At 32.9% G+C, this 24,106-nt stretch overlaps 2 protein-coding genes and 1 long non-coding RNA gene across 6 annotated transcripts in view; 1 reads left to right on the top strand and 2 right to left on the bottom strand.

Moving 5' to 3' along the window:
* Nucleotides 1-11,108, bottom strand: part of LOC105334665 (cilia- and flagella-associated protein 337) — a 37,462-nt gene extending 26,354 nt beyond the window's left edge. Inside the window, exons 1-3 of one of the 3 annotated variants that reach the window (XM_034457100.2) lie at nucleotides 10,684-11,108; nucleotides 10,301-10,511; nucleotides 663-724 (exon numbers count right to left, since the gene is read on the bottom strand). In XM_034457100.2, the coding sequence (XP_034312991.2) occupies nucleotides 663-724; nucleotides 10,301-10,511; nucleotides 10,684-10,691 (281 nt within the window). In that variant the 5' untranslated portion in view covers nucleotides 10,692-11,108. Of the gene's footprint in view, nucleotides 1-662; nucleotides 725-6,133; nucleotides 6,445-10,300; nucleotides 10,512-10,683 lie in introns of those variants that run through there. The other 2 variants (XM_066065713.1, XM_034457103.2) reach the window with 2 other exon arrangements.
* Nucleotides 11,109-11,767: 659 nt separating this feature from the next.
* On the bottom strand, nucleotides 11,768-15,443 carry LOC136269906 (uncharacterized). Of its 2 annotated transcripts, none has more exons than XR_010707521.1 (3): nucleotides 15,001-15,443; nucleotides 14,705-14,824; nucleotides 11,768-12,119 (listed from the first exon to the last, which is right to left on the bottom strand). It is a non-coding gene; the product is annotated as an uncharacterized lncRNA (long non-coding RNA). The 2 variants fall into 2 exon arrangements; XR_010707522.1 differs by having other exon boundaries at nucleotides 14,705-14,815.
* A 5,867-nt stretch (nucleotides 15,444-21,310) lies between these two features.
* Nucleotides 21,311-22,939, top strand: LOC117684533 (uncharacterized). The gene is made up of 2 exons (XM_034457097.2): nucleotides 21,311-21,924; nucleotides 22,063-22,939. Exons 1-2 carry the CDS (start codon nucleotides 21,375-21,377, stop codon nucleotides 22,491-22,493), a joined length of 981 nt encoding a protein of 326 aa, XP_034312988.2. The 5' UTR covers nucleotides 21,311-21,374; the 3' UTR covers nucleotides 22,494-22,939.
* Nucleotides 22,940-24,106: the final 1,167 nt, after the last annotated feature.

Here is a 24,106-nt window from a genome sequence, read left to right as displayed (position 1 = left end):
ATAACTTCAAACGAAGTATAATTGGGGCGCCAGCAGGGTTTGCTTATTTCTATTTTAACATTTAATGGTACAATGGCTGAAAATTATATAAATATAAGTAATAAGGAATCATTCTTTGAATATTATGAGGTGATAATTTCGGTCAATGATCAAATCTATCAAAAAGCCCTTCAGGCTTTATTGGATTTGATCACGCCCCGACTGAAATTATCACCTCATAATACTCAAAGAATGATTCCTTATTCCTTAAATAACTCTCCATTCTAACTTAGATATTTACTCATATAAAAAAAATCAGGTTCAATTGTTAACCATGGTTTGCATATCATTATATAAGAGTCACTTGATCAATTGTCAGAATTCTCTTCTCTGTTACTTTTTTTTTTTAATGCCCCCAAAAGGATAATATTTGGTAATGCCACCAATAAATAAATCCTATCTAAACTTTAAAACTTAAAGTTTTATATTAATATTTGCTGCCAATCTAATTAAAATTAGATCTTAGATCCATTCACTTATGACCCCTACACCAAGTCCACATGTAAAGTGTATCATAGAGGACTAATTTTAATTAGATTGTATTTGCTCCATATCCAATAATAAAAGGCAAAGAGGTTTCACAAAGCACCTGCATATCAAGAAAGACAACTCTTTCTACTTACTTTTCAATGTTTTCAGGGTTGTTGAAACTCTTTCTCCGCTTTCTTTCACTTGCTTGTTTGAGCTGAAAAGATAAAGGGGAACATGTGCAATATGGAAAGCAATGAAAATATGAAAGGTTCATAATAATGTCAAAATTTATTCATTACAAGATATTTTTGGTAAACTGCTTCATAGATTCAGTTTTAAGTAAAACTTTTCTATTATGGTGGTTTAAAATGTGGATAAAATCATTGAATACTTTTATGTCTCATTATATAGACCTAAGCTGAAAATAAAGGCATATTAGCACATCAATAAAGGAATTCCATTGACCATCCAATGAATTGTTACAGTTGAAAAACAAAACAGTTACTAGCTCATATTAAAAATATGACAACAGCTAGGGCTCAATTTAGGAATGGAGATTTTTTGTATGGTTACATTAATGATGCACCACATATCTGATCATCCAATGGAATTAAACAGCACATTCCATTCATCAATCATCCCATGCTGAATATGACAGGTTTTTTTTATTGTTAAACCAGCACACCATAGCTAAATGTATTCAAACATGTGCAGCTCTGATCCTTAACACACACCACTCTATGGATGATGAAGTTTAAGCCAACTAGGCCAAAGGGAGAGGAAATATGATCTAGACAAAGTTTTAACCCCCCCCCCCCCCCCATAATTTAACCTTGACCTTTGATTCAGAAAATTGGATCAAGGTCATTGCTTACCTCTACCTATCCACATTGGAGATGTTTAAGCTTGGTTGGATTGAAAATGGAGAAAAGATCAACTATGGACAATGATTTCACTTCACACACAGATTTTTTTTTACCTTGACTTTTGATCCAGAAATTTGGTTAAAGGTCAATAAACACTTTTTACCCACACACACTCAATGAGTTAATTTTACCGGAGCCCAACTTAATCAAAGGGAGGGAGAAAAAAATCTGCTTCAGACAAAGATTTTCTAAAGTTTAGTAGTTAACAAATATTAGCCTCAACATTACAATCATGAAACAATTATGATATCCTTATAACATCTGCATAAGAGTAAACTTGCGCAAGTGTTATGCTTGGGTTGAAATATGAAAACAGAGCTGCTCCCTATAACCTTAGAGACTTCATTCAAAGTCATTGCTAACGTATTTACTCTCTTCAAAATAGTTCAAATAAGTTGTTAGATACATGCATATCTTACCAACACATATGCGGCACACACATGAAAGTAATATACATGCACATAGGTACCTATGAAGTATTGAGTCAGCGCATTTCTGTAGATGGTAAAATAACCATATTATTTAGAGCTTGCCAAGGTACTTAATCCTAAATGAAGTTTTATAAACAAGACCAAATGCTATCAACACTGAAAACCTAGCATGTTCAATTTCTACATATTGAATATTTGACCATGCATATTATTACCAGTCACTTAATGATCTCTTTTTAACCACATGTATTTGGAACTTCAATCACCAATTTCAAATTCATGTTAAAAGGTAAAGTTGTTCTTGACAAGCACCTTTGAACATGATCGCTGGAAACCAAGGTAAATATTCCACCATCTTATTTATATGACATCTTGTCTTTTTAAACAAATAAAGGAGCCAATTCTCTGAGCCATTCCAAATGCATTTGACACCTTTAGAACACATAAACCACAGACTGAAGGACTACAGGTGTTGCTAGTTCAATATTTTTACGTTAATCATGCATACTCTCTATTCATATTCTTGTGCCCTAGCTAGCTCCTTTGACTGAAAAACTGCTTCAACTATCTGACAGTTTCTGCAGAAAGTCTTTCAAAAATTCATTATTCTTTTCATTTTCCTTGAAGACTAAATTTAAAGCAAGAAAAAGGGAGACAACTTTAGCATGAATATGTAATATCTTAAAATTCCTATTCCTAATGAATACATACTTTAAAATTTATAAGTAGAATGTGTTTACCTTTTGCCAGTCCTTTTGATCTAGCAAAACTTTCCTGTGGGAGTTGAACACTTTTGCAATAAAAAATATAACCAAAAAATGTATATACTGGTTTTGATGTATAAAACATCATTCAATCAGAATATTCACCATTCAAGCAAACATTTCAATGATAACAGTTTTTTTCAGATTTACTAATACATGTATATTGATTCAATATAAATTATCATATTTAAGGTGTATCTATGATCCAACCCAACACTTTTTCAATTTGCTTTAATTTTGATCTGTCAGTCATAAATGGATTTTGTCCTGTGATATGCACATTTATCTGAAAATATCATGATCATTTCAAAATAATCTGTCACAAGACTTAGATCTGAGGATCTTTTTTATTTGCGTTATCATTTTGTGAATCATAAACAAAACCCTCCCCCTAGGATGTTCAACTAAGCAACTCTGAAGTGCTGGTGCTTGTAGCAGCCGGTTGCTGTCTCTCTCTTGTTGCTAGGGCAGGAAGACCATGAGTTGTAGACTACGATTTATGATCTTGTCACAAGAGCTTTCAAGTCCTAATGATCTCCTGCTTTGAATTATTTCCTTTGGGTATGGTTGATGGAATTAACAAATCTGGTCTCTTAGCAAAACAACTTCAAAAGTACAGTTTACATGTTTGTAAATCCCTCATCGGCCAGTCCTTAGGTTTGTTTCAGTTCTAGCAACCACAGAAAAGAAACAATTTAACATTTATAGATGCAAGTGTGGGCTGAATTAAATCACTTTTCTTCATGCAGTCTCTTTTATTTATGATCACACATTCAATTTAGTTCAAGGTTTTGTTTCCAACACAGTGATTAAGGTTTTTATGTTTAGTTAATTACCTACCTCACTTACATCAAAATGCAATAACATCACAGAAGGTTGTTTTGGGTTTTATGTTGCGGGAGGGGAGCTAGAGGGTGGGAAGTGGGGGTGGTGAATTAAAGTTGAGAGAGAAAGAAGTATTACATATACATGTATAATGTGCATTAAAGTCTGTGGGAAAGTAAATTGAGAAGTTCGTACAAGTAAGATACATTAGCACCTATTCCCATAGCTAGATTCTGACAACAATACCAAAAATGTAAATTTAAATAGCAGATTTATAATTAAACAAACCTTTCACTCCATATTAAATCATTATTTCAACTCTATATTAATATAAATCATATTACAGATCTTGTTAATCAATTATCTTGTTTGACATGATTTATCAATATACATATATATATTGGTGATAAGCGAATTTATATTAATATGATACATGCAATCAAATATCACGACAATCCCTTTAAAATTGCCTTTAGTTTGTTTCCACCTCATTACCTGGCATACAGCGCAGTACAAATAAATGGAACCACCTCTGAATTCATTGAGATGCAGACAGAAATTTGAAGTTCATTGCTCACCCAGCCCCCCTTTTGACTAGGGTACACAATCTCTGATACATGAAACCCTGTGCAGGGATGGAAACTTCAAGTGTAAGCCAACAGAAAAAAGAAGGAAAGAGAATTTAAAACTCTCTAGTCAAATACACCCTTGTTTAAAGATGTGACATCTTACAAGGGGAAATTCCATTAAGAGTCACAGCAGATTCCTCGAGTAATCGAAAGATTTAATCTCCGATGGACATTTCATTATCCTTAATCAATCAAAGGTGCGATGTCAAAATCCAGGTTTTTCTCTTGTTTGACACCACTTCAATTTGAGTACTCTGTACTTTAAGGAGTTGGATTTCATTCTTTTTCTGAAATTCTCAATCTTAAACACTTAATACAAGAATCATGCAACCATATAATTCCTAGACAATTTGTTGCCATGATGAAAAATTCAATATTTTCCCTATAAGCTATCATCATTCTAAAAGTTTTTTATTTAAACAATATTTTATTCAATATAGGATATTGGTTGGGATTTATAAGGCAGCAGACACAGCTTATTTTAGCCCTTTAGCCTTCATTCAAAAAGTTGAATTTCTTGCTAAAAGAATACTTTTTAGTTTTTAATAGAAGTCTTTGTTCATTTTCAATTCTTTTATAGTAAAAAATCATAGGATATTAAAATTTTTTACAGGTCTACATTTTTAAACAAACCCATTTAACCAATCTAATTGATAAATTTGTTGTAAAATGGAGTATAAATCTTTCAATAGTACGTGAACTAAAAACATATTTGGGGAGGCCCGCCCTGGGGATTAAAGTCTCACTTTCAAAGTTTAATCAGTTTTAAGTCTAATCAATAAACAGGTTGATTAATGATACTTCATAGCACACAGCTTGCACCATTGACATTTTACTTCAAAGGGTGAAGGATATATTTTTACCTTATAGACCAATTACCCAATGATGAATCTGGTTCCTCTTAAAAAAGCTCACAAAGTACTAGTAGATTATCCTAAAATGTTTTAAACTGCATAACATCACCTTCCAGATTCTCTTTGTTCCAACTTTCAAAGTCTGAAGTACTAACTTAAGGTTATTAACAAATTACCACTTAGTAAAATGTAGTAGGAAATGTCATTACAAATTAATGCAGCACGAAACAATTGAGGTTGCATCTTTCAAATGACAAGAGATAACACTTCATCATCACAGACAAAATGATTGAGATTTACAGTTTATTGTCCCTCAATCTGTACACTAATGTAAAATTTTGTTTAGTGATGATGATTTTCCAAAGGATTCCAAATTCAGCAGACCTTGTGATTCATGCAGAAAAAAATTCGATCGAAAATATTAAGTATCAATGCCTAAAAAATACAATTTTTCATTAACTGTAGTACAGGTAGAAAGGGTTATCCATCTTATTATAAGGTTACTGGCCCTTAAAATAAGGACCCCACCTGACCTCTACCCCTCCCCCTTTTTTTTTTTAAATTGAGTATCCAATATATATGTTTAAAAATCTTGAGTATCCAATATATATGTTGGATAAGACTATGCTGATTAATAAAATTTCACTCCTTTTTATATTTTTAAATTTTAAATTCCAGTTTATCTAATCTGTTTTCCTCTAAAATTACTCCATGTAGTATTTTATATATGGTATGAAAATACATGAACTTATTGTATGTATAAATAATTTAATCCTTGTTGTAACACGCTTCCTGATTGCTTGATAAAAATATCTTATTTCGCATAAATAATGTAGCTTACATTACAGTAAGACCAATGTTAAAAATATATCAATCCGTCCAATATTCAATTCAATATCAACAAAAAATTTTAAATTTCAACCCTCAAAAATTTGTTCCTAATTAACTTTTTAAAATTCATTGGATTTATTAATGAATTGCTTAATTTATATTAATAACTTTATACATAAAATCTTCAGAGAATCAATTCATGGAATTGCTTGTAAACATTCGATCTGCAAGTTACTTCTGCATTACTTATATTTTCAATTATAATTTCCCTACACCCTAATATTGAACTCACTCTGGTGAATGAGTTAAATGACAATAAAATGAAAATAATAAATATTAACTCAGAATTTCAGAAATATTTACCCTTTGCCTGGCATGTAAAATCGTACCCGTGCCAATATGGGTCTGAGAGCGTTTATTTCTCCATCCATGGATATTAACATCCTCATTGGGATTATCATCCGGATGGGATGAAATCCCAGCAACAGTAATAGGTCTCATCGCACTCATAGCCAAAAAATCCTTTTAAAATCCGGATTCATCCACAAAACAACTTATCAAATCTTCATTTCTGTGTTTAAAATCCGTAAACAGTTAAAAAGTCTTAAAGAGAAAGTAATCTTCCTTGTGCATCCATAAAAACTTCAAGAGTCAATTTAAAAGGGGGTGTGTTTAAAGCCCCCTCTTTAATGTTAAGGTCTTTGGTACCTGTGCACCATCAAAATGGGCACACAAATGGCTTGTAGATAAATGGGAAAAGAAAAATGGGGGCAAAAACCATGAAAGTCTGTAGAACTATTCTGTAAATCTTTAGGTAAAGCCATGCACTTACAATTAATAGCGTATTTTCTGAGAGCTTATACCCTAATACATATACATGTATATAGTGTATCCTATCAAAAGTGCAAATCAAAATCATTCAATAGCTACTCCGCAAGACTCCAAGATAAGAAATGTCAACCCTCATACAGTATGTAATGTGATAAAATAGCAAGAAGAAAAAAAATACACAGCAGTTCAAATCAGGGGAAATCTAATAAATTAATATGAACTCCTGGGGCTTGCTTAAGGACCTGGATTAGTTCTGCTGTTTTCTTTTTTAATTAAAAAACTGGTAACGAGGGGTAGCACAGGTAGAACCAGAAACAGCAGGTGCCATGACTGGACCTAAATGCCAGGTTACTGTGGCTTTATTCAAACTGAGCTGTCAATAAGCTGATTGTGCTGGTCCAATAACACATGACATGCTGGGATGAAAAAATGCCCGTCTTCTACGATAATCTTTCAGTAGTTTTGTTCGATGCCATTAAAGCCTCGCGCTCTTGTATGGAGGAATTTCGTCATTTGCTCTGTTTCTCTTGTGTCAATTATTTTTGGTTAAAGATCCTTGTTATGTAATTCTTTTCTTCCACATTTAGATACAAAAATACCACACTTTCAGAAGACAAAGAAGAAAACATTGATGTAACTAAATCAAAAGCTCTTGGCGACAATGAAGGGATTTGAAGAAACTTTTTTTAAAACATATTTTAGATTCTCTTTTGGAAAAGATTAACTATCATCTGTCAAATTTACCCTATTTATCACTTAGATCACCAACATCATTTTAGGACTTTCAAGCTAATGAGCGTACCCTACAGAGAGTTGAGAGTGTAAAACTCCACTGCAGTTGCCGGGTACGAGGCATTTACGAATGTTAACTGGTACCCTCACCCAGAAACCTCAGTTTTTGACGTGCCATCCAGGTATCACTTGAATGGGTTGTATATATTTATTCAGAATGATAAATGGAACATAAAAAGGTGCTAAATTGGTGAATTTGCGAGCGGTAAGTATTGACCGAGCCCACCACACCAAGCTTGTAAATCAAACATACTTCTGGAAAATGCTTTTACGGCAAAACTTACGATCACTAGAAAAATAATAAATCAGGAACGGACTGTCCTATTACCTAATGTAAAGTTATGTGATATTGCATTGACAAAAAAAAGGGACCAATAAATATTGATTTTTAATTTAAATGACACCTGTATCCACATAGTCATAAAATAAATACGGGCTATTGTATATGTATAATATAAATATATGACCTAAAATGGAGATTTGGAGGATGTCACTGTGTATATACATCCAATTTGCTGATAATAATTTGACAGGTGCACGGATCTTTGTGCTTTAAATATGATTATTCATCTGTTAAACTCATATTTTTAAAATGGCAAGAATATTTAATGTACAAATGAAAAGCACATTACATTTACTACCATATATTTAGATATATGTCAAATATTTAATATGCTACTTAAGTATTTACCAAAGATATGATGTTCATAATACATTAGTAGTTTTATGATTTGGTTTTTTTTAAAGTTGAATTTATAAAAGAAACCTAGCAGATGTTTAATCAACTGATTACTGATGTTGGATTTTATCTTATATTATCAAATAATTCTGCTCTAAAATTAGAATACTTTGTATAATTCAATGGAAAATGACACTAGTCTTCTATTTCATTTGATGCACAAAAATTACATATTCTTTCATCGAGATGTCTTCCTTATACCGCCCCATTTTAATTTTAATTGGGAGTATCCCACATCTAAATTGTGAAATAATAGATTCAATCTTTTAAATAAATTCAAACTTAATCAACGTTTGAAGGCAAGCAGATCATTGAAACCTATAAACTCTAGATTGATTCAAATTTAACCCAAAATTTATTTTTTTTAAAGTTTATACTGTGCAACTTTTCATGATGATATCATGCTAGTATCTAAAAAGCAAGATATAACTATAAGGATTTAAATCTAATGTTTTATAATTCTAATAAAACTGTAATTCAGAATTGTGAATTAAAAGTCTAAGTTGCCTCCCTTTAAATAAAAAAAAGACTTTCCTTTTATAGTCAAAATACATGCTTTGTTAATTTTTGAACTGAAAAAAAAAAGAGGAATCAAGTCATACCCAATTAGCTGTCTGCGTTAAATAGTTATCCTTGAACATGATGCAATCAGCACAACACACTTTAATGAGACCAACAATTTATCTTTGATTTGTCAGCCAAGGCATCCGTTTGTTTGAAAAACCTAATTCTGAATTGAAATCCAATACATTTATGACCTGTAAAATTGGGCCAAATTAAATAAATGTCTGTGAAATTAAAGATAACAGAAACCTGTCTATGTAAAGATAAAAAAATAAATATAAATTTGAATGTCAACCGAACTTGTGTCGATATCTAGGAAATAAAAATATTGCCATTGTGTTTTATTATGAGATTTATCTTAAACTGCGAACATGAAGACACTGTTGATAATGGACATTTGTAACACATGTCCATCTGGACAGTCTAATACAAAATTAAAAAGATAAGACACGATAAATTGATGGAATCAGTTCCTGTTTAGAACCAGGATATCGGCAAAATTAGAAAACTTGTCACCTGATTAGAAATAATTCTACTGAGAAAACTTTATTTTTACTTGAATTATAAAACTGTCAATATTTGGTAAATTTATAGGATTATCCTATTGAAATGATGTTTCTATAAATTGATTTCATATAAAATATGTTTTTCTTACATTCAAATATGTAAACATACACTTAAAATCAGTTGTAAACCTATAATAATTGATCAGATATGAACATTGATCAGATATAGCTTTGAGCCAGCTGACATAACTTTTGCAATTAATCTCCATCTCTTAAACTACAATTATCGCATACACTGGACCCCTAATGAACATTAACTGGTATTCCGGTAATCATTACTATTTGGGTAATGATCTTTTAATCCCCAAATCATTAGTCCATCTATTTGTTTTTTGTTTATCAAAATAAAGCCTACAAAATAGGGACTAAACAATTTCCGTGAGTCAATATTTGACATAGCTCTTAATTCGATCATCGAATGCCATTTATTCTTTCAAAAAGGCAAAATATTGACTTATTTCCAGTCTTTTAGAAATACCCTGACCTAGGTCAACATAAATAAATGTTCTTTTGAACATTTATGGTCAGTAATGTAAAGTGATCACATTTAGTAATTGACTTTAAAATTACCATTAATCACTCCCTGAAATATTTTACACTTTAAACCATTCATTGGATGCATCTATTACCTGTTTACTTAGCTTATTAGTAATAACAAACACATGGTCACAGCACACAAACTAAAGAGCCAACAGTACATTTTTCTGTTTCAGATCAAAGTTATGTCAAAATTCTTACTTTTTTTCTAATTCGTTTTGTTTATAGTTATGGCAGTTTTTGATCCATACAAAAGGCCTGTTCTATAACAGTATATTTTGCAACACCTTTTCTTCATAATAAATTTAAAAATCCATCCATGGTCAAATTTTTGCACAAATTCAAATTTTCAAGCCTGAATTACATTTTAAACATGACTGTCCATTATAAGCCCGTAAATTTTAACTAAATATGACATATTTAACCTTTGTTCACTACAGCCTGTATTAAAATCTTGTTCAACCACATAATGTAATAAAAGATATGTATAATCACACATACTGCACCAATGGTCTGAGCCACAGGAATGATGAGCTGGGCCGCTCTCCTCCAGGATTGGATTGCGCGATTTTTCCGAGCCTTCCTTCCGAACATTCTTCTTGGAATACTCTGCTTAGGTGGAGCGGATGCCGGTGAGATTGCAGGCACACTTGATCTAACCACTTCATCTTCATCCGGTGCGCTATTATTATCGTCGGAATCTGCTTGAAACCTGTAACGTTATTTATAGATCAATTAAAAGGTCCTTGCTCCTACCTTGGTGTGAAACAAGAAACAGTTGGGATATGAGTCCTTTATGAAGACTTTATAATTCTAATTTAATTGGATACATCATTGAGAAAGGTAGAGGATATGTTCCTGTGACCATAACTAGAAGTACTTACTCAGACATTGCTCCTCAGTTTTAAAATGAAGTAACCTCTAAAAAACTTCATTCATTCACAGAAAATGATGGAGAATCAGAAAACAAATGCAAGAAGATTCCATGTTCGCATTGAATATAGGTTCAATCACTGATCACACACAAAATGTCCCAGAATGTATCAATAATTCAGAGACTAATGGCAACAATTCACCCAGCCAATAAAATCCTGAAAGCTTTAATGCTCTTCCTTAAAGATCCCAATCAAAAGCTCCCCAATAAGAGCTACCCATGCAGTCTCCACTAACACACATATAACTTACACTGATATTATACAACTCCCTCACAGTGAAATCAATTGACACAAACGGTTTAATGGGTCATGACTTTTAAAGTAAATCTAATTTCTTTTTAAATTCCACTTTCAACTGAAAACACATTCTCACATGTTTTTATAAATACATGTAATAAAGATAATTATAAAAAAAAAATTGCGGTAAAAGCGGTAGGTAGGTATAGATTAAAATTGATTCTCAATTATCACAAAAAAATAGAGTTCAGAGTAGACGTACCAGTAAACAGTAAAGTCTAAAATTTAAAATATTGTTTGTTCGTTTCTTCAAGTTTTCCTTTGAGGGCTGAAAAGCAAACAGCTTCCGTTGAAAAAGTCTTGATACAGAACAGTACACTGTTGATACACGTATTTGTTTTTCAGTTTAGATACGAATGTTTTAATTGTTCACTTATCTTACTTGCGAACTTAAAATATTAGCTTCCCCAACATTTATCTGACAAGGACTATTTAACATTCTGATAATCGCAGACCATTCTGAAATGCCAATTAAGCACCCCATGGATAAAATTGCTCTATTTGAAAACAGTCTGATCTTATTTACATTGACTATGTTACTTAGTCTAAAATATTTCCTTGAATTTTATTTAATGTTTAGAAATTAACTCAATGTCTACCCAAGTTATTTAATTTTCTGTTATTTATGTCTAACTTGTCTGAAAATCTGTCGTGGAGGTTTTCAATGACATTCTGAATGCCTGGTCATGAAATGAGGTTAGGTCTTCAGGTCCTCCCTTGACACCATATCCTCATACATGCCAACTTTTGAAAATCTCAATGGGGGATTTTACGCGCGACGACATTTTCCTAGAAGAAAATTTCGCGGCATTTTGTCGTGTAATTGCTTTGTATAAACAATTGAACTCTTAGAAATTCATCTGTTTCTTTATCTATTTATCATTATCCTAATGTGTTTATCAAACAATCTCCTCTTTCAAATGAAATCATAAATAAAGTTCATATAACTTTATTTTCATATATTAAATCAATCTTTATTAAATCAATCTTTAAAATCTCAACAAACAATAAATAGTATGGTATAGCAGTTCAAAAAGCACTAAATTCTGCAACGCAGTTGGCAAACAGGACCTCTGCTCTTGTGACATCTACAAAATAAAATGAATAATTAATTAAATTAAATATTAAAAAGCATTTATTGGTCAAGTTGCTATAAAAAGTGAAAGAAAGTATTTATAATTGTTTCCTGGCTTAAAATTCTTTAGAGATATTATATACTAGCTTATTAAAACATAGGTAATCATAGATTACTAAGCTCACCGAGACGGAGCATCACCCTTATGAGACATCACCTTCATAAGACCACCTTTATCATTTTATATGAAAATCATACTTTATGATCTTGGTTATTCATGGATTCTGTTTTGACAAAATATTGTATATCATCTGATAATTTTTTTTATGATAATCATATGTTCATATGTTTATCAATTCAATGATATAAAATTAAATATTGCATCATGTCATATATATAATATTTATCATATAATACAATAAAATACCGTAATACACAATAATGAGATATGATATTGTAACGTATGATATGACAATGTATTGTGTTATACCTTATTGTATTTGATCACATAATACAATATCATAAAATATAATACAATATAGTATTATATTACAATATCATATTACATAATACATCATAACATTGAACCATGATATTATATTGTATAATATAGTATGATATTGTATTGAATGACACTGAAACATATTTGATACATTATATGATGTTATATCATATAATACAATATAATTTGATTCCAACATTGTATCTTATCAAATGATACAATATTATGTGATAAAGTAAAATATTATAAAATACATTATTATATGATACATATTGTATCATATGACACAATAATATATATTACAATATCATATAATACAATTTCATGTGATATGATAATATATCATATAAACCAATATCATATCATACAATATCGTATGATACAATATAATATAATATTACAATATCATATAATACAATTTCATGTGATATAATTCTATATTACTAAAACCAATATCATATTATAAATATTGTATGATACAATATTATAGAATATACAATATTGTATCATAGGATACAATATAATATTTTGCAATATCTTATGTAATTGTATCATTTGATAAAATAATAAATTAAAAATACAATATAATATTATACAATATTGTATCATAATATACAATACTATACATAACAATATCATGATACAATATCATATCATAAAATATCAAAAAGATTGATACAATATCATATCGTGTCGTATAACTTTTTATAATATAACATATGATATCATATTGTATCATATCAAACAATATTGTTTCATATCATACAATACTATATCATAGGAATCATGTTATATCATTTATCAACAAACACATCTATCTATCGATCTGGTTTGAGTGAGGTAGGAGATTTCTTTAGCATCCTTGATAATGGAGATCAGGCTCTGCATCTGAAGCAACCTCTGCATTTAATTTATAATAAAGTTAAATCAACTATGCAAGCTTTCATCTATAAAACATGTGACCTGTTCAAAAAAAACTAAACCTCATCCAGCATCCGAAACCTATGACTCAGATTCAGCATTCAAGCCCATCAGGTGCATTGGCATCTGAAGCTACCTCTGCGATTCATTCATATTACAGTTAAATCAACTATGCAAGTTTGAAATAGTATACTATCATCTATTAAACATGTGACCTGTTCCAAAAAACTTAACTTTATCCAGCATCCGAAACCTATGGCTCACACTCAGCATTCAAGCCTGTCAGGTGCATCAGTATCATAAGACACACCATCCATGGAAGTCTGGTGAAGTAAGGACAAGTAATAACTAAGATATCATCATCAGAGGGCACCTGTTTCAAAAACTTTATTTAACCAGCTCTTAAAACCTTAACCTCCTCCAGCATCCGAATCCTATTGCTCAGATTCAGCATTCAAGCTTATCAGGTGCATCAGTATCATAAGACGCACCATCCATACAAGTTTGGTGAAGTTAGGACCAGTAGTAACTAAGATATAATATCAGAGGGCACCGGCAACAAAAACTTTAACCAGCTCTAAAAACCTTAACCTCTTCCAGCATCCGAAACCTATTGCTCATATTCAGCATTCAAGCTTGTCAGGTGCATCAGTATCATAAGACGCATCATCCATACAAGTTTGGTGAAGTTAGGACCAGTAGTAACTTAGATATTGCTATCAATGGTCACCTGCAACAAAAACTTTAACCTGCTCCAAAAACCTTAACCTCCTCCAGCATCTGAAACCTATAGCTCAGATTCAGCACTCAAACCTGTCTGGTGCATCAGTATCATAAGACACACCATCCATGCAAGTTTGGTGAAGTACGGACCAGCAGTAACTAAGATATTGCTATCAAAGGGCACCTGCAACAAAAACTTTAACCTGGTCCAACAACCTTAACCTCCTCCAGCATCTGAAATTTAGGACCAAGATTCAGCATCCAAGTCTTTCAAGTCCATAAGTAGGTCCAGATGCATCATCCATGCAAGTTTGGTGAAGACAGGACAAGTAATAGCTTAGATACAGGACCTGCAACAAAAACTTTAACCAGGTCCGGACGCCGACGCCGACGCCGAGGGTATAGCATAAGCTCTCCTTGACTTCGTCTCGGTGAGCTAAAAATTTAGTTACCTTCATCTTGCTCCAATTTTGATTTCCCAAAGAAGTTGGTAGCAGCAGGTGGCTTGATGGATGGCCGTTTTCGTGTTCTTTGTAACATCATTCACTCCACCAAGGTCTACCCTAAAATCCCTCAAAATAAAAAAAAATTGTTCCTCATAAAGTTTAACATATCTACAGTATTCTTCTTGTATTTTTATAGATAATGTATTAGCTGTCAATCTCTCTTTGTCAGGCTTGTGTCATGTGTACACAATATACCATGTCAATAAATATATTCAGTTTTACTATATATAAGTTAAACATACCTATTGCACGGCAATATACATGGTTGTCATCCAATTACGATCCCGACAGTCATCCCGAAAATCGGGAATCTGCCTCCCGATATTGGGATGAAAGTTTCGTTTTCTTTGGTGGTGTAACCCCATTCTTGTTGAAGTTTGTGTAAAAAGTGTGGCATTTCGCTATCCATCCCGATACTTCCCGATTAATTACTATCAAAACATGCTCCTCATTAGGTTTGCAAACACCCAGACACAGGTAGCGTACAGGTAATTACACCAATTCACACATCCCGATATACACACACGCGATACAGGTAAACAGCAATGGCGGTCATAATCCCGCTTTTTGATTGGTTAGCGTAGACAAGCAGCGCGGGATTTGAAATTTTAGATGGAAATTGGGACTTATTGTCGTAAAACGGGTTGGATTTTTTGAGAATCTGGATTTCGGGTTATTTTGACTATCCCGATCGGGATATCGGGATTTGTATTTTTGACGACGTGAAATCGGGAGAATCCCGCAAAAATCGGGATAGTTGGCATGTATGTATCCTTAAACTCCTCCAGTAGGGTCTTCATATGTTGTCTATAACTTGCCAGGAGTCTGGTCAAGGTCAACTGGGGTGGTGTACACTATAATGAGGTCAACATCCATTTTCTGTGAGCTACCGGTAACATTATTTCATCTGAATTTTGTTATTCAAAAAAGTGTCATGTTACACTCAGTATATATTCAAGTTAAATTACCTTATTACTGAAGATTTCTTATCTTATGTGAGTACCTAATTCCGCAATTAAATTGTTTTGCATCAATCACAAGAATATAAAATTGCTAATGCCAACCTTTTACCGGTATCATAGTTTCAATTAGTTTACAGTTTTCTGCAAAGATAGAGTGAGATTTTTAAACTGTGCGATGTGCTTCTCTCATTTTTAAGCAGATATTTATTCCTCGCATTTAATTAGTAATCTATAGTATACATCTGTTTAAAAGTTTGTACCTCAAAAGACTATGAAAGTCTTGATAGGTGGGGTAGAACATCTGACATTATGTAGTTGGAACATATATGAAGTAGAAATGGTGCAAATTAAGGAGAGCAGCATGCTTCATTAATATTGGGAATAGTAGAACAATCAGCAGTGTAACAAAGATGCATGAGGATCTATAATGGTCAACCCTACAGTAGCACAAACAAAAGATTCATGGTCATCAACTAAAGGCAGATCCAGCATTTGAAGTTAGAGGGGGTGCCAGTTGTAGGCAGAGGGTCTGGGGGTGCCTTGAGGCCCTGGTGGGGGCCCATGGGACAGAGCACCCAGAGGCTTCTGGATTCTATAAATTTTGTAGGGTAAAAATGAAGTCTTTATTTTTAGACTTTTGTGATATTTCTTCTTATGATTATACTTAACAAGAGGCCCAGGGGCCACATCGCTCCCCCGAGCAACAATTGCCTTAATTCTGATCAAATTAGCATTACAGTATCAAAATATCTTGACAACTAAGTACAGTAGATCCTGCTAAATAAAAATTGAAAATCTGCCAATTTTTATCCACCTCTTTTATTTTGGTAAATACCAAGCCCCTTTTGTTGTTGTACCTGTAAGAAGATTTTTCTCTATTCCTATATACCCCCCCCCCCCCCCCATTTCGTGGCCCTACTCTTCACTAGGGAATTATGGTTTTGATTTTTAAAGATTTTTTCTATATATTCCTATATAAAAATTGATCCCCCATATTGTGGCCCTACCCTACCCCCAGGGACTATGATTTGAACAAACTTGAATCAACACTACCTGAGGATGCTTCCATTTTAATTTGAGCTTTTCTGGCCTAATAGTTTTGAGAAGAAGATTTTTAAAGATTTTTTCTATATATTCCTATATAAAAATCCATTCCCCCATTGTGGCCCCACCCTACCCCCAGGGACTATGATTTGAACAAACTTGAATCTACTCTATCCGAGGATGCTTCCACTTTAATTTGAGCTTTTCTGGCCTAATAGTTTTTGAGAAGAAGATTTTTAAAGATTTTCTCTATATATTCCTATGTAAAACTTGATCCCCCTCTTGTGGCCCCTCCCTACCCCCGGGGACCATGATTTGAACAAACTTGAATCTACACTACCTGAGGATGCCTCCACACAAGTTTAAGCTTTTCAGGCCGAATATTTTTTGAGAAGAAGATTTTTGAAAATACCAACTTCTCAATTATCTCCCCTTTAAAGAGGTTGTGGCCCTTCATTTGAACAAACTTGAATCCCCTTCACCTAGTGGTGCTTTGTGCCAAATTTGGTTGAAATCTGCCCAGTGGTTCTTGAGAAGAAGATGAAAATGTGAAAAGTTTACAACAACGACAGACAACGGACAAATTGTGATCAGAAAAGCTAACTTGAGCCTTTGGCTCACGTGAGCTAAAAAGTAATGAAATTACAATTTTTTTATTGTCTGTAGATTTAAGACCTGCAGTTATCCCATCAAAAGCTTCTGCCTTGCAGAAATATAGAAATCATTTTCTTTTATTTCTGCCCCCCCCCCCCTCCACTGTCAGCAGTCCAAATTTCCTTTGGCAATAAGACTATGGAACAATTTACAATCTAATGCTAACAACACCTTGTCTGATTTGCAATTATATATAGGTCTACATTTTTCAGTGTTTTTGTGTGTGATAACACTACGAATTAATTTTGTTTGTTAAAAATTATATAAATATAAATATTTAAATAATACGGAATAATCAATTCTTTGAATATTGTGGCGATCAAGCACAGTTGGGCGTGATCAAATCTATCATAAAGCCCTCAAGGCTCCAGGCAATGATTGATTAATCACCTCCAACCATATTTGATCACTTCATAAATCATTAGGGCTGGGACGATACTGTACTTAGACGATTCGGTACATATCACGATGCATGAGATGCGATACGATACATATCACAATACATTGCAACTAAATGAGAACATGAATAAGGGTTAAAAATTTATTCAATCTGTTGATGTATAACCGCATGTCCAAAGTTATTTTGATATATTTAAAATGAGCGTTGGACAAATTACAAATTTCTTTAGTCTCATATACGCTACTTTTTCATAAACAAGTATTTTAAATCCAAAAGTTGTCCACACTCCAGATTTAGCTTCCTAACAGTTTTGACAACTTTACAAGGTTTTCCGCCATCTTTGTACTTTCATATTAGGCGCGCGGACTAAAAATAGCCGATATATAAAGCTCGGATATTTTTGGAAAATAAAAAAAAGTTTGCTTAGGTATCGTTGTATTAATGTATCGATCCAAATATCGTCAAAATAAATACCGTAATGCACCGGTGGATCGTCCCATCCCTATAAATAATAATACTAAAAGAATGATTCCATATTCCTTCAAATAATTCTTATCTAAAAATAAGAGAGTGGTTTAAAAAATATCCCAGAGACCATAGTCATTTAATCAGGTCCAGCACAATCTCGTAATTTAGCTATATATAGCTTGAAAAAGCTATATATAGCTTAATAAAGCTATTCAGAACTGCTTAATATAGCTATTTTTTTTATAATTTTCATAAAATTAATGTGCATTTTTTCAGCATGGAAACAAAATCGCACTTTGCAATTTTTCATATACTTCATAATTAGCATTTTTGTGAATAACTCCATATAAATAACTTTATCAAGCTATTCTGAATAGCTTTATTAAGCTATATAACTTTTTAAATCTATATAGCTAAATCAGGAGATTGTGCTGGACCTGATAATGTCTCTGCATGCAGAGACTTCTCATTTTTTCAGATAATTGTGACTTTTAATTATAACGTTACAGCGGAAGAACTGTACTGGTACTGTACCAGTTATCGGCTAAGACCAGTTATCGGCTAAACTGAGAGTTCAGGTTTTTAGCACGCGACAATCCAAGATTTTTTAATTCAGTCGTCCTTTTCGAATAGAGAAAAGTAATTTTGCCTGAAAATTTTCTTGAATATGTTTTATACATGACCTTAAACGATCATTGTTTACCGCTGATTTTACATCTTTGCACTTTCAGCAGTGGGGAAAGTGACGCAATAAGTTAAAAATAAAATATTACCTCTTTGTGTTACGTTATTATATCCCTTCTTTGATTTGACATATAATATCAATACATATAACATGTATAAACAAAAGAAATTCACTAATTTCCGAGAGATTCGTTGCGCAGTTGAACGCCTGATTGCACAATTATGTATTGAATAGTCTACGATTTGGTGTATTTCCGTATGATAATAAACGAACAATTTTATGAGTTTTGTTTATAATGTATCATAACCCCGACGACTTTAGTCCGATCCCTCAAGGGGCATAATTTAAATTACATTTAGCAGAGTATAAAATCAACATGTACAGGGATTTTACTATTGTTATCACGAAGCCGAAAACTGGTACAGTAAATCATAAAACTCGGCAAATTCGGGGCGTGCTAAAAAGCACAAAACAAGATGTTTTTGGGTTCTAAATAATGATATAAACTAACAAATTGATAAATGAGGAGTTCACTATTTAAAGTATGTCAAGTTTTATCCAAAAATATCAAGAAATAAGGAAATACGAAAAGAAAACGTTAAATTTTAGCCGATAACTGGTACAGTGCCAATACATGTATACTGTAACGTCGTTTCGAGTGACTCGAGTTAATGCTGTCATTGCAACTTACCTTTCCCTGAAGTCATGCTATATAAATCTTCAAGTTGGCTCAACTATCATCTTACCTGCTTACTATGTCAACATGTCAATTTCGCGGGTTTCTTTCAACCGGAAACATAATATCTAACTCTAGAACGGTGAGTTCCGATTTGCCCGCAATCAGACAAATCTGTTGCATACTATAGCATTGAATGATTTATTTTTGACGTCGTCGTGTCAATAACTGCCGTCAGGTGAGCAGACAAATTGAATAACGCGCGTTAGCGCGTTATGATAATTTGTCTGCTCACCTGACGGCAGTTATTGACACGACGACGTCAAAAATAAATCATTTAATGCTTATATTTACATTCCCTTACTGAAGAAATCAATTGTTCACTGAAATAAATCGATATAAAGTGAAGACCACGGAGGGAGTAAATTAGTAACAGCAAGAACAGCTGATTTGTAATACCGGTTTAAACTGGTTTTCACAGAGACCGTCGAGATGAGATCGACAAGCATGAAAATATAATCCATGAAAAATAACTATTGAAATGTTGCTTTTAACAATAAAGTCAACTGTTTTGTTGAATAATTATAAAACATGGTGTTTTGACAACATTTATGAAATACATTTTTTAACCGATTACATAGAAATCACTGTTTGAGAACTACTTATGTAAATTACATGTAAATTCATACGCAGTGAATAGGTGTTGCATTTAGAGGCATTTAAACATCACGGAATTTAATGGAAAAACACAGTAGAATGTAAATATTCAGATTTAAATATTCGAAAAAGCATTTTCAAACAGGACTTTAATCATTTTTTGAAACCTTTCTAATGCGTAAAATCTAATGACAACTCTTTGTAGTATTGTACACAATTTTGTAATTTTTACTGACAATTTAAGATGAACCACTGAGAAAGAGTGTTCTGCTCAGCAATACTCTCTCTCTCTCTCTCTGACTTCACACGCTGAAACATTTCCTACAGAATTAAATAAATATAGTACTTTTATGTGCCTGTATAAGTTATATTAAGTATAAAAAGTATAGCTGTTTAACAATCAATTTAAGTTTCATTTATGGCGAAGAAATCGTTTATCAAATGTTTGATTCAATTATCTGCACTTTTAAAGTCGATAATGGTTCACACGTCTCCTAAAACAACTCTAGTTACAATTTAGTAACACCTCGTCACTGGGATTTCACACATCAAGCCAAAAAAGTGAAATGGTATATATATGGCAGTGAAATGGTGTGTGTATATATATATATATATATATATATATATATATATATATATATATATATATATATATATATATATATATATATACACACACATGTATATATATATATATATATTCATTGCACTGTGGTCTTATTTCAACATCTTTGGCAGTGGCGTCGAAAAGCAAAAAAAAAGCAACAACAAAAAAAGAACAAAAAGATCTTTGGTTATGTACAACTTTGCAAAAAAATGGGGGGGGGGGGGGGGTCAAGCCCCCACCTGTTCCGGCGCCTATGTTTGGTGTCAGTATTCAAATTACAACAATCAATTTTCAAACAGGTATAATAATCTGTGTTATACCGACAATTTACAAAAAATTGGTGTCGTTCCATATACTGTGTTCTTATCATATAAACGAACCTAGGTTAAGTTCCTGAATGCTTATCAAAAAGAACCGATCCTCACACCAGCTGCACACAGTACGCAAGTAGTGCAAAGAAAAAATGGCGACACTAAAGACGACAGCTCTTGTAGTTGTTCTCTTTCACTTTGTTCTGGATATCTATGGCTTGTCGTCAGACGACACTTGCAGAGAGAGGCTTGATAATCTGGAGAAACTATTGGCAAACCTAAACGAAAAAATCGAAAACCATCAAACGGACAACACCAAAGTAGACGCGATGTTCAAAATTATTCAAGACGAAAATAGTTACCTGAAAAGTAGACTGAAATCTTTAGAAGAAATTGTTCTTACCTCGAACCGCCGGACGGAGAAACTTGATGCTAAGATTGCAGATTTAGAATCTTCAAACTGGTTTCTAAAATCCAGATTGGCAACTGCAAACACTAACTATAGGTTCGATAATAAATATTCGAGCACTTTACTTGGAAATCTGAAAACGGATCATTCACAGAAAGAAAACACGACTATCGGGTCATCAACAGCTCATGGCAATGAGATGAAGATACAACGCCAAACGGCAATGGTAAAACGCAAAATTAGCCAGTTGGAGAATAAACCGAGTGCATCGAAAGAAAAACGTCCCCCGACAGGTAAATCTTATGTTAAATACAATCATGTATTTGTACTCGACAATATTGTATTTTACATGAGAAAACATTGAGAACAGTAGGAGTTTAACTTTCCACACCGTAGGACAGTACTGATTCTGAACCATTGATGTATTTCAGGAATACGGTCAACCTCATTCCCAGATGGTGCTGCATTTTCTGCATACGTGTCTGTCTATGAAACGGACATATCCAAGGATTTCACCGTTCACTTTGACACAATTGTAACAAACATCGGCAACCATTATAACAAACATACAGGAGCATTCACCGCGCCACAACACGGTGTTTACGTGTTTACATGGAATCTCTACTGTAACAAGGGAGGGTACATACATTCTCAGCTTGTTGTGAACTCTAATGTAGTTGGGGCTATGTTTACAAGCGTGGGGGGTGCTACTGGAGTGAGAAGTAATACAGGTATTGTGGTTGTTGAGGTTAACCAGGGCGATGTGGTATTTGTTCGTACTCACCCTACACATGGTCACATCGGAAATCTCTACAGTAACATAGCCTGGCGATCATCCTTTAATGGATGGAAACTGTACTGAGTATCAATAAAATGGATTCTTTACAGCTAAAATGAAACGGTATCGCAGTATATGGAGATGTCGGTCATTTCAGATGCATGTATTTATAAGCGACATCATATCAAATTTAGAAAAAGAGATCACGATTCAAATATTATCAATTATTATATGATTAATCAATTCCTGGCTATCGCTTAGAATCAAGAAAATAGAGGCGAATCAAGATGATGTTTAAAATACCGGTATATAAACCAAAAGACAGTACTCCGACGATTTCTCGGTATTAAAGCCCAACATTTCGAGTCTATTATTTTAATATAGTAGTATAGATTCGACTAAAATAAAGATACATTATGTAATTTTGGTCGTTATTTGAAGGGGTTTAAACAAAATGTTCAACTTAATCCAATAAAAGAATTAAAATAAATGTTTTACATAAGGAAGCTGCGAGGTCAACAAATTAATACAATATCAGATCTACCTTAAACTTTAAATATGATATATTTGGCCATAAACTATTAAAATTCAACTTTTAGCATTATGACATATCCTATAATTGTATACAGAGCTTTTCTTTTAAAAGAGTCAAATGAAGCCTTAAAATTGTCACGACCATCGAGCTCTTTTAAAAGCACTAAAATTAAACAGAAAAACAAAGGCTATAATTCGAACACTCTCTCAATCGAGAGAAATTGACTACAAACCTCCGACAAGCACACTGAGCTACGTTGACACATTAGACCGACGGTGAATAACTTTAATGTTCCTAAAAATGATGCACAGTTAGGGTTTCTAACACTACATGTGCCAAAATTTTAAGTTTTTTGATGAAAGTGCAAAACATACTTTCATTAAAAGTTGTCACACATTAATAAATGAATGAAAATTAAATAAAATGTTGACTAACACCAACAATAAAGTTTTCTATTACACTTTACTTCGTCAAAATTGAAAAGTCTTCAGGCCCCGCCATCAATTGCAAAACTAACCTCAAGTCAATACGCAGCGTCATGTCTGAATTTTGATCACATTTTCTACTTTACGATGAAGTTCCAATTTCCTTTCAAATCATTTATTGAATTTGTTTTTTGACAAAGCAATAGATAACTGCATATCACACATCCTGAAAGTTTGATGAAAAGCACCAATAAGTATACATGTAGTTTATACTTTAAATTCATGGCCTTTTGAGGATGAAAGGGGCAATGGTTTTGACAATATCTAATCACGGCCTTTCTTCATAAGATACCCTCAAAAAGATAGTCAAGATTTGCCGACTGAGGATATAATATTACACTTTATTATGAGCAAACAAAGTTTCAAATTCAAATATTGCGAAATATTGACACGAATAATCCACCATAACCGGAATGGAAGAAAGGTGGAAGTCCATTGTACATTACACCCTCGTGGGGGTAACCTTGCTACAAAAAGAGGAAAATGCCACTAAATAGCCAGATTACCTTCGAGGTAACACTACTATATAGCAATTTTCCGGTGGTAATGGTAATTCTGCTGTACAGTAATTTTACTGGGGGAAAGATGGCTAGAGGGAAATGGCACAATGCAACACCAGCTTCCACATCAAAATTCCACTATGTAACTCAATATTCATTGGACTGTGGTCTTATTTC

The sequence above is a fragment of the Magallana gigas genome, chromosome 7, assembly GCF_963853765.1.
Source record: "Magallana gigas chromosome 7, xbMagGiga1.1, whole genome shotgun sequence".
In the NCBI taxonomy this organism is placed as follows: Eukaryota; Metazoa; Mollusca; class Bivalvia; order Ostreida; family Ostreidae; genus Magallana; species Magallana gigas.
Note: the sequence above shows the minus strand (reverse complement) of the source record. Positions and strands in the feature narration are given on the sequence as shown.

What these genes read in the sequence shown, in the direction of transcription:
- LOC117684533 (XM_034457097.2), top strand. Translation starts at nt 21,375, where the DNA reads ATGGCGACACTAAAGACGACAGCTCTTGTAGTTGTTCTCTTTCACTTT. An exon ending in AGAAAAACGTCCCCCGACAG is followed by an intron (nt 21,925 to 22,062) that starts GTAAATCTTATG and finishes GATGTATTTCAG; the next exon opens with GAATACGGTCAACCTCATTC.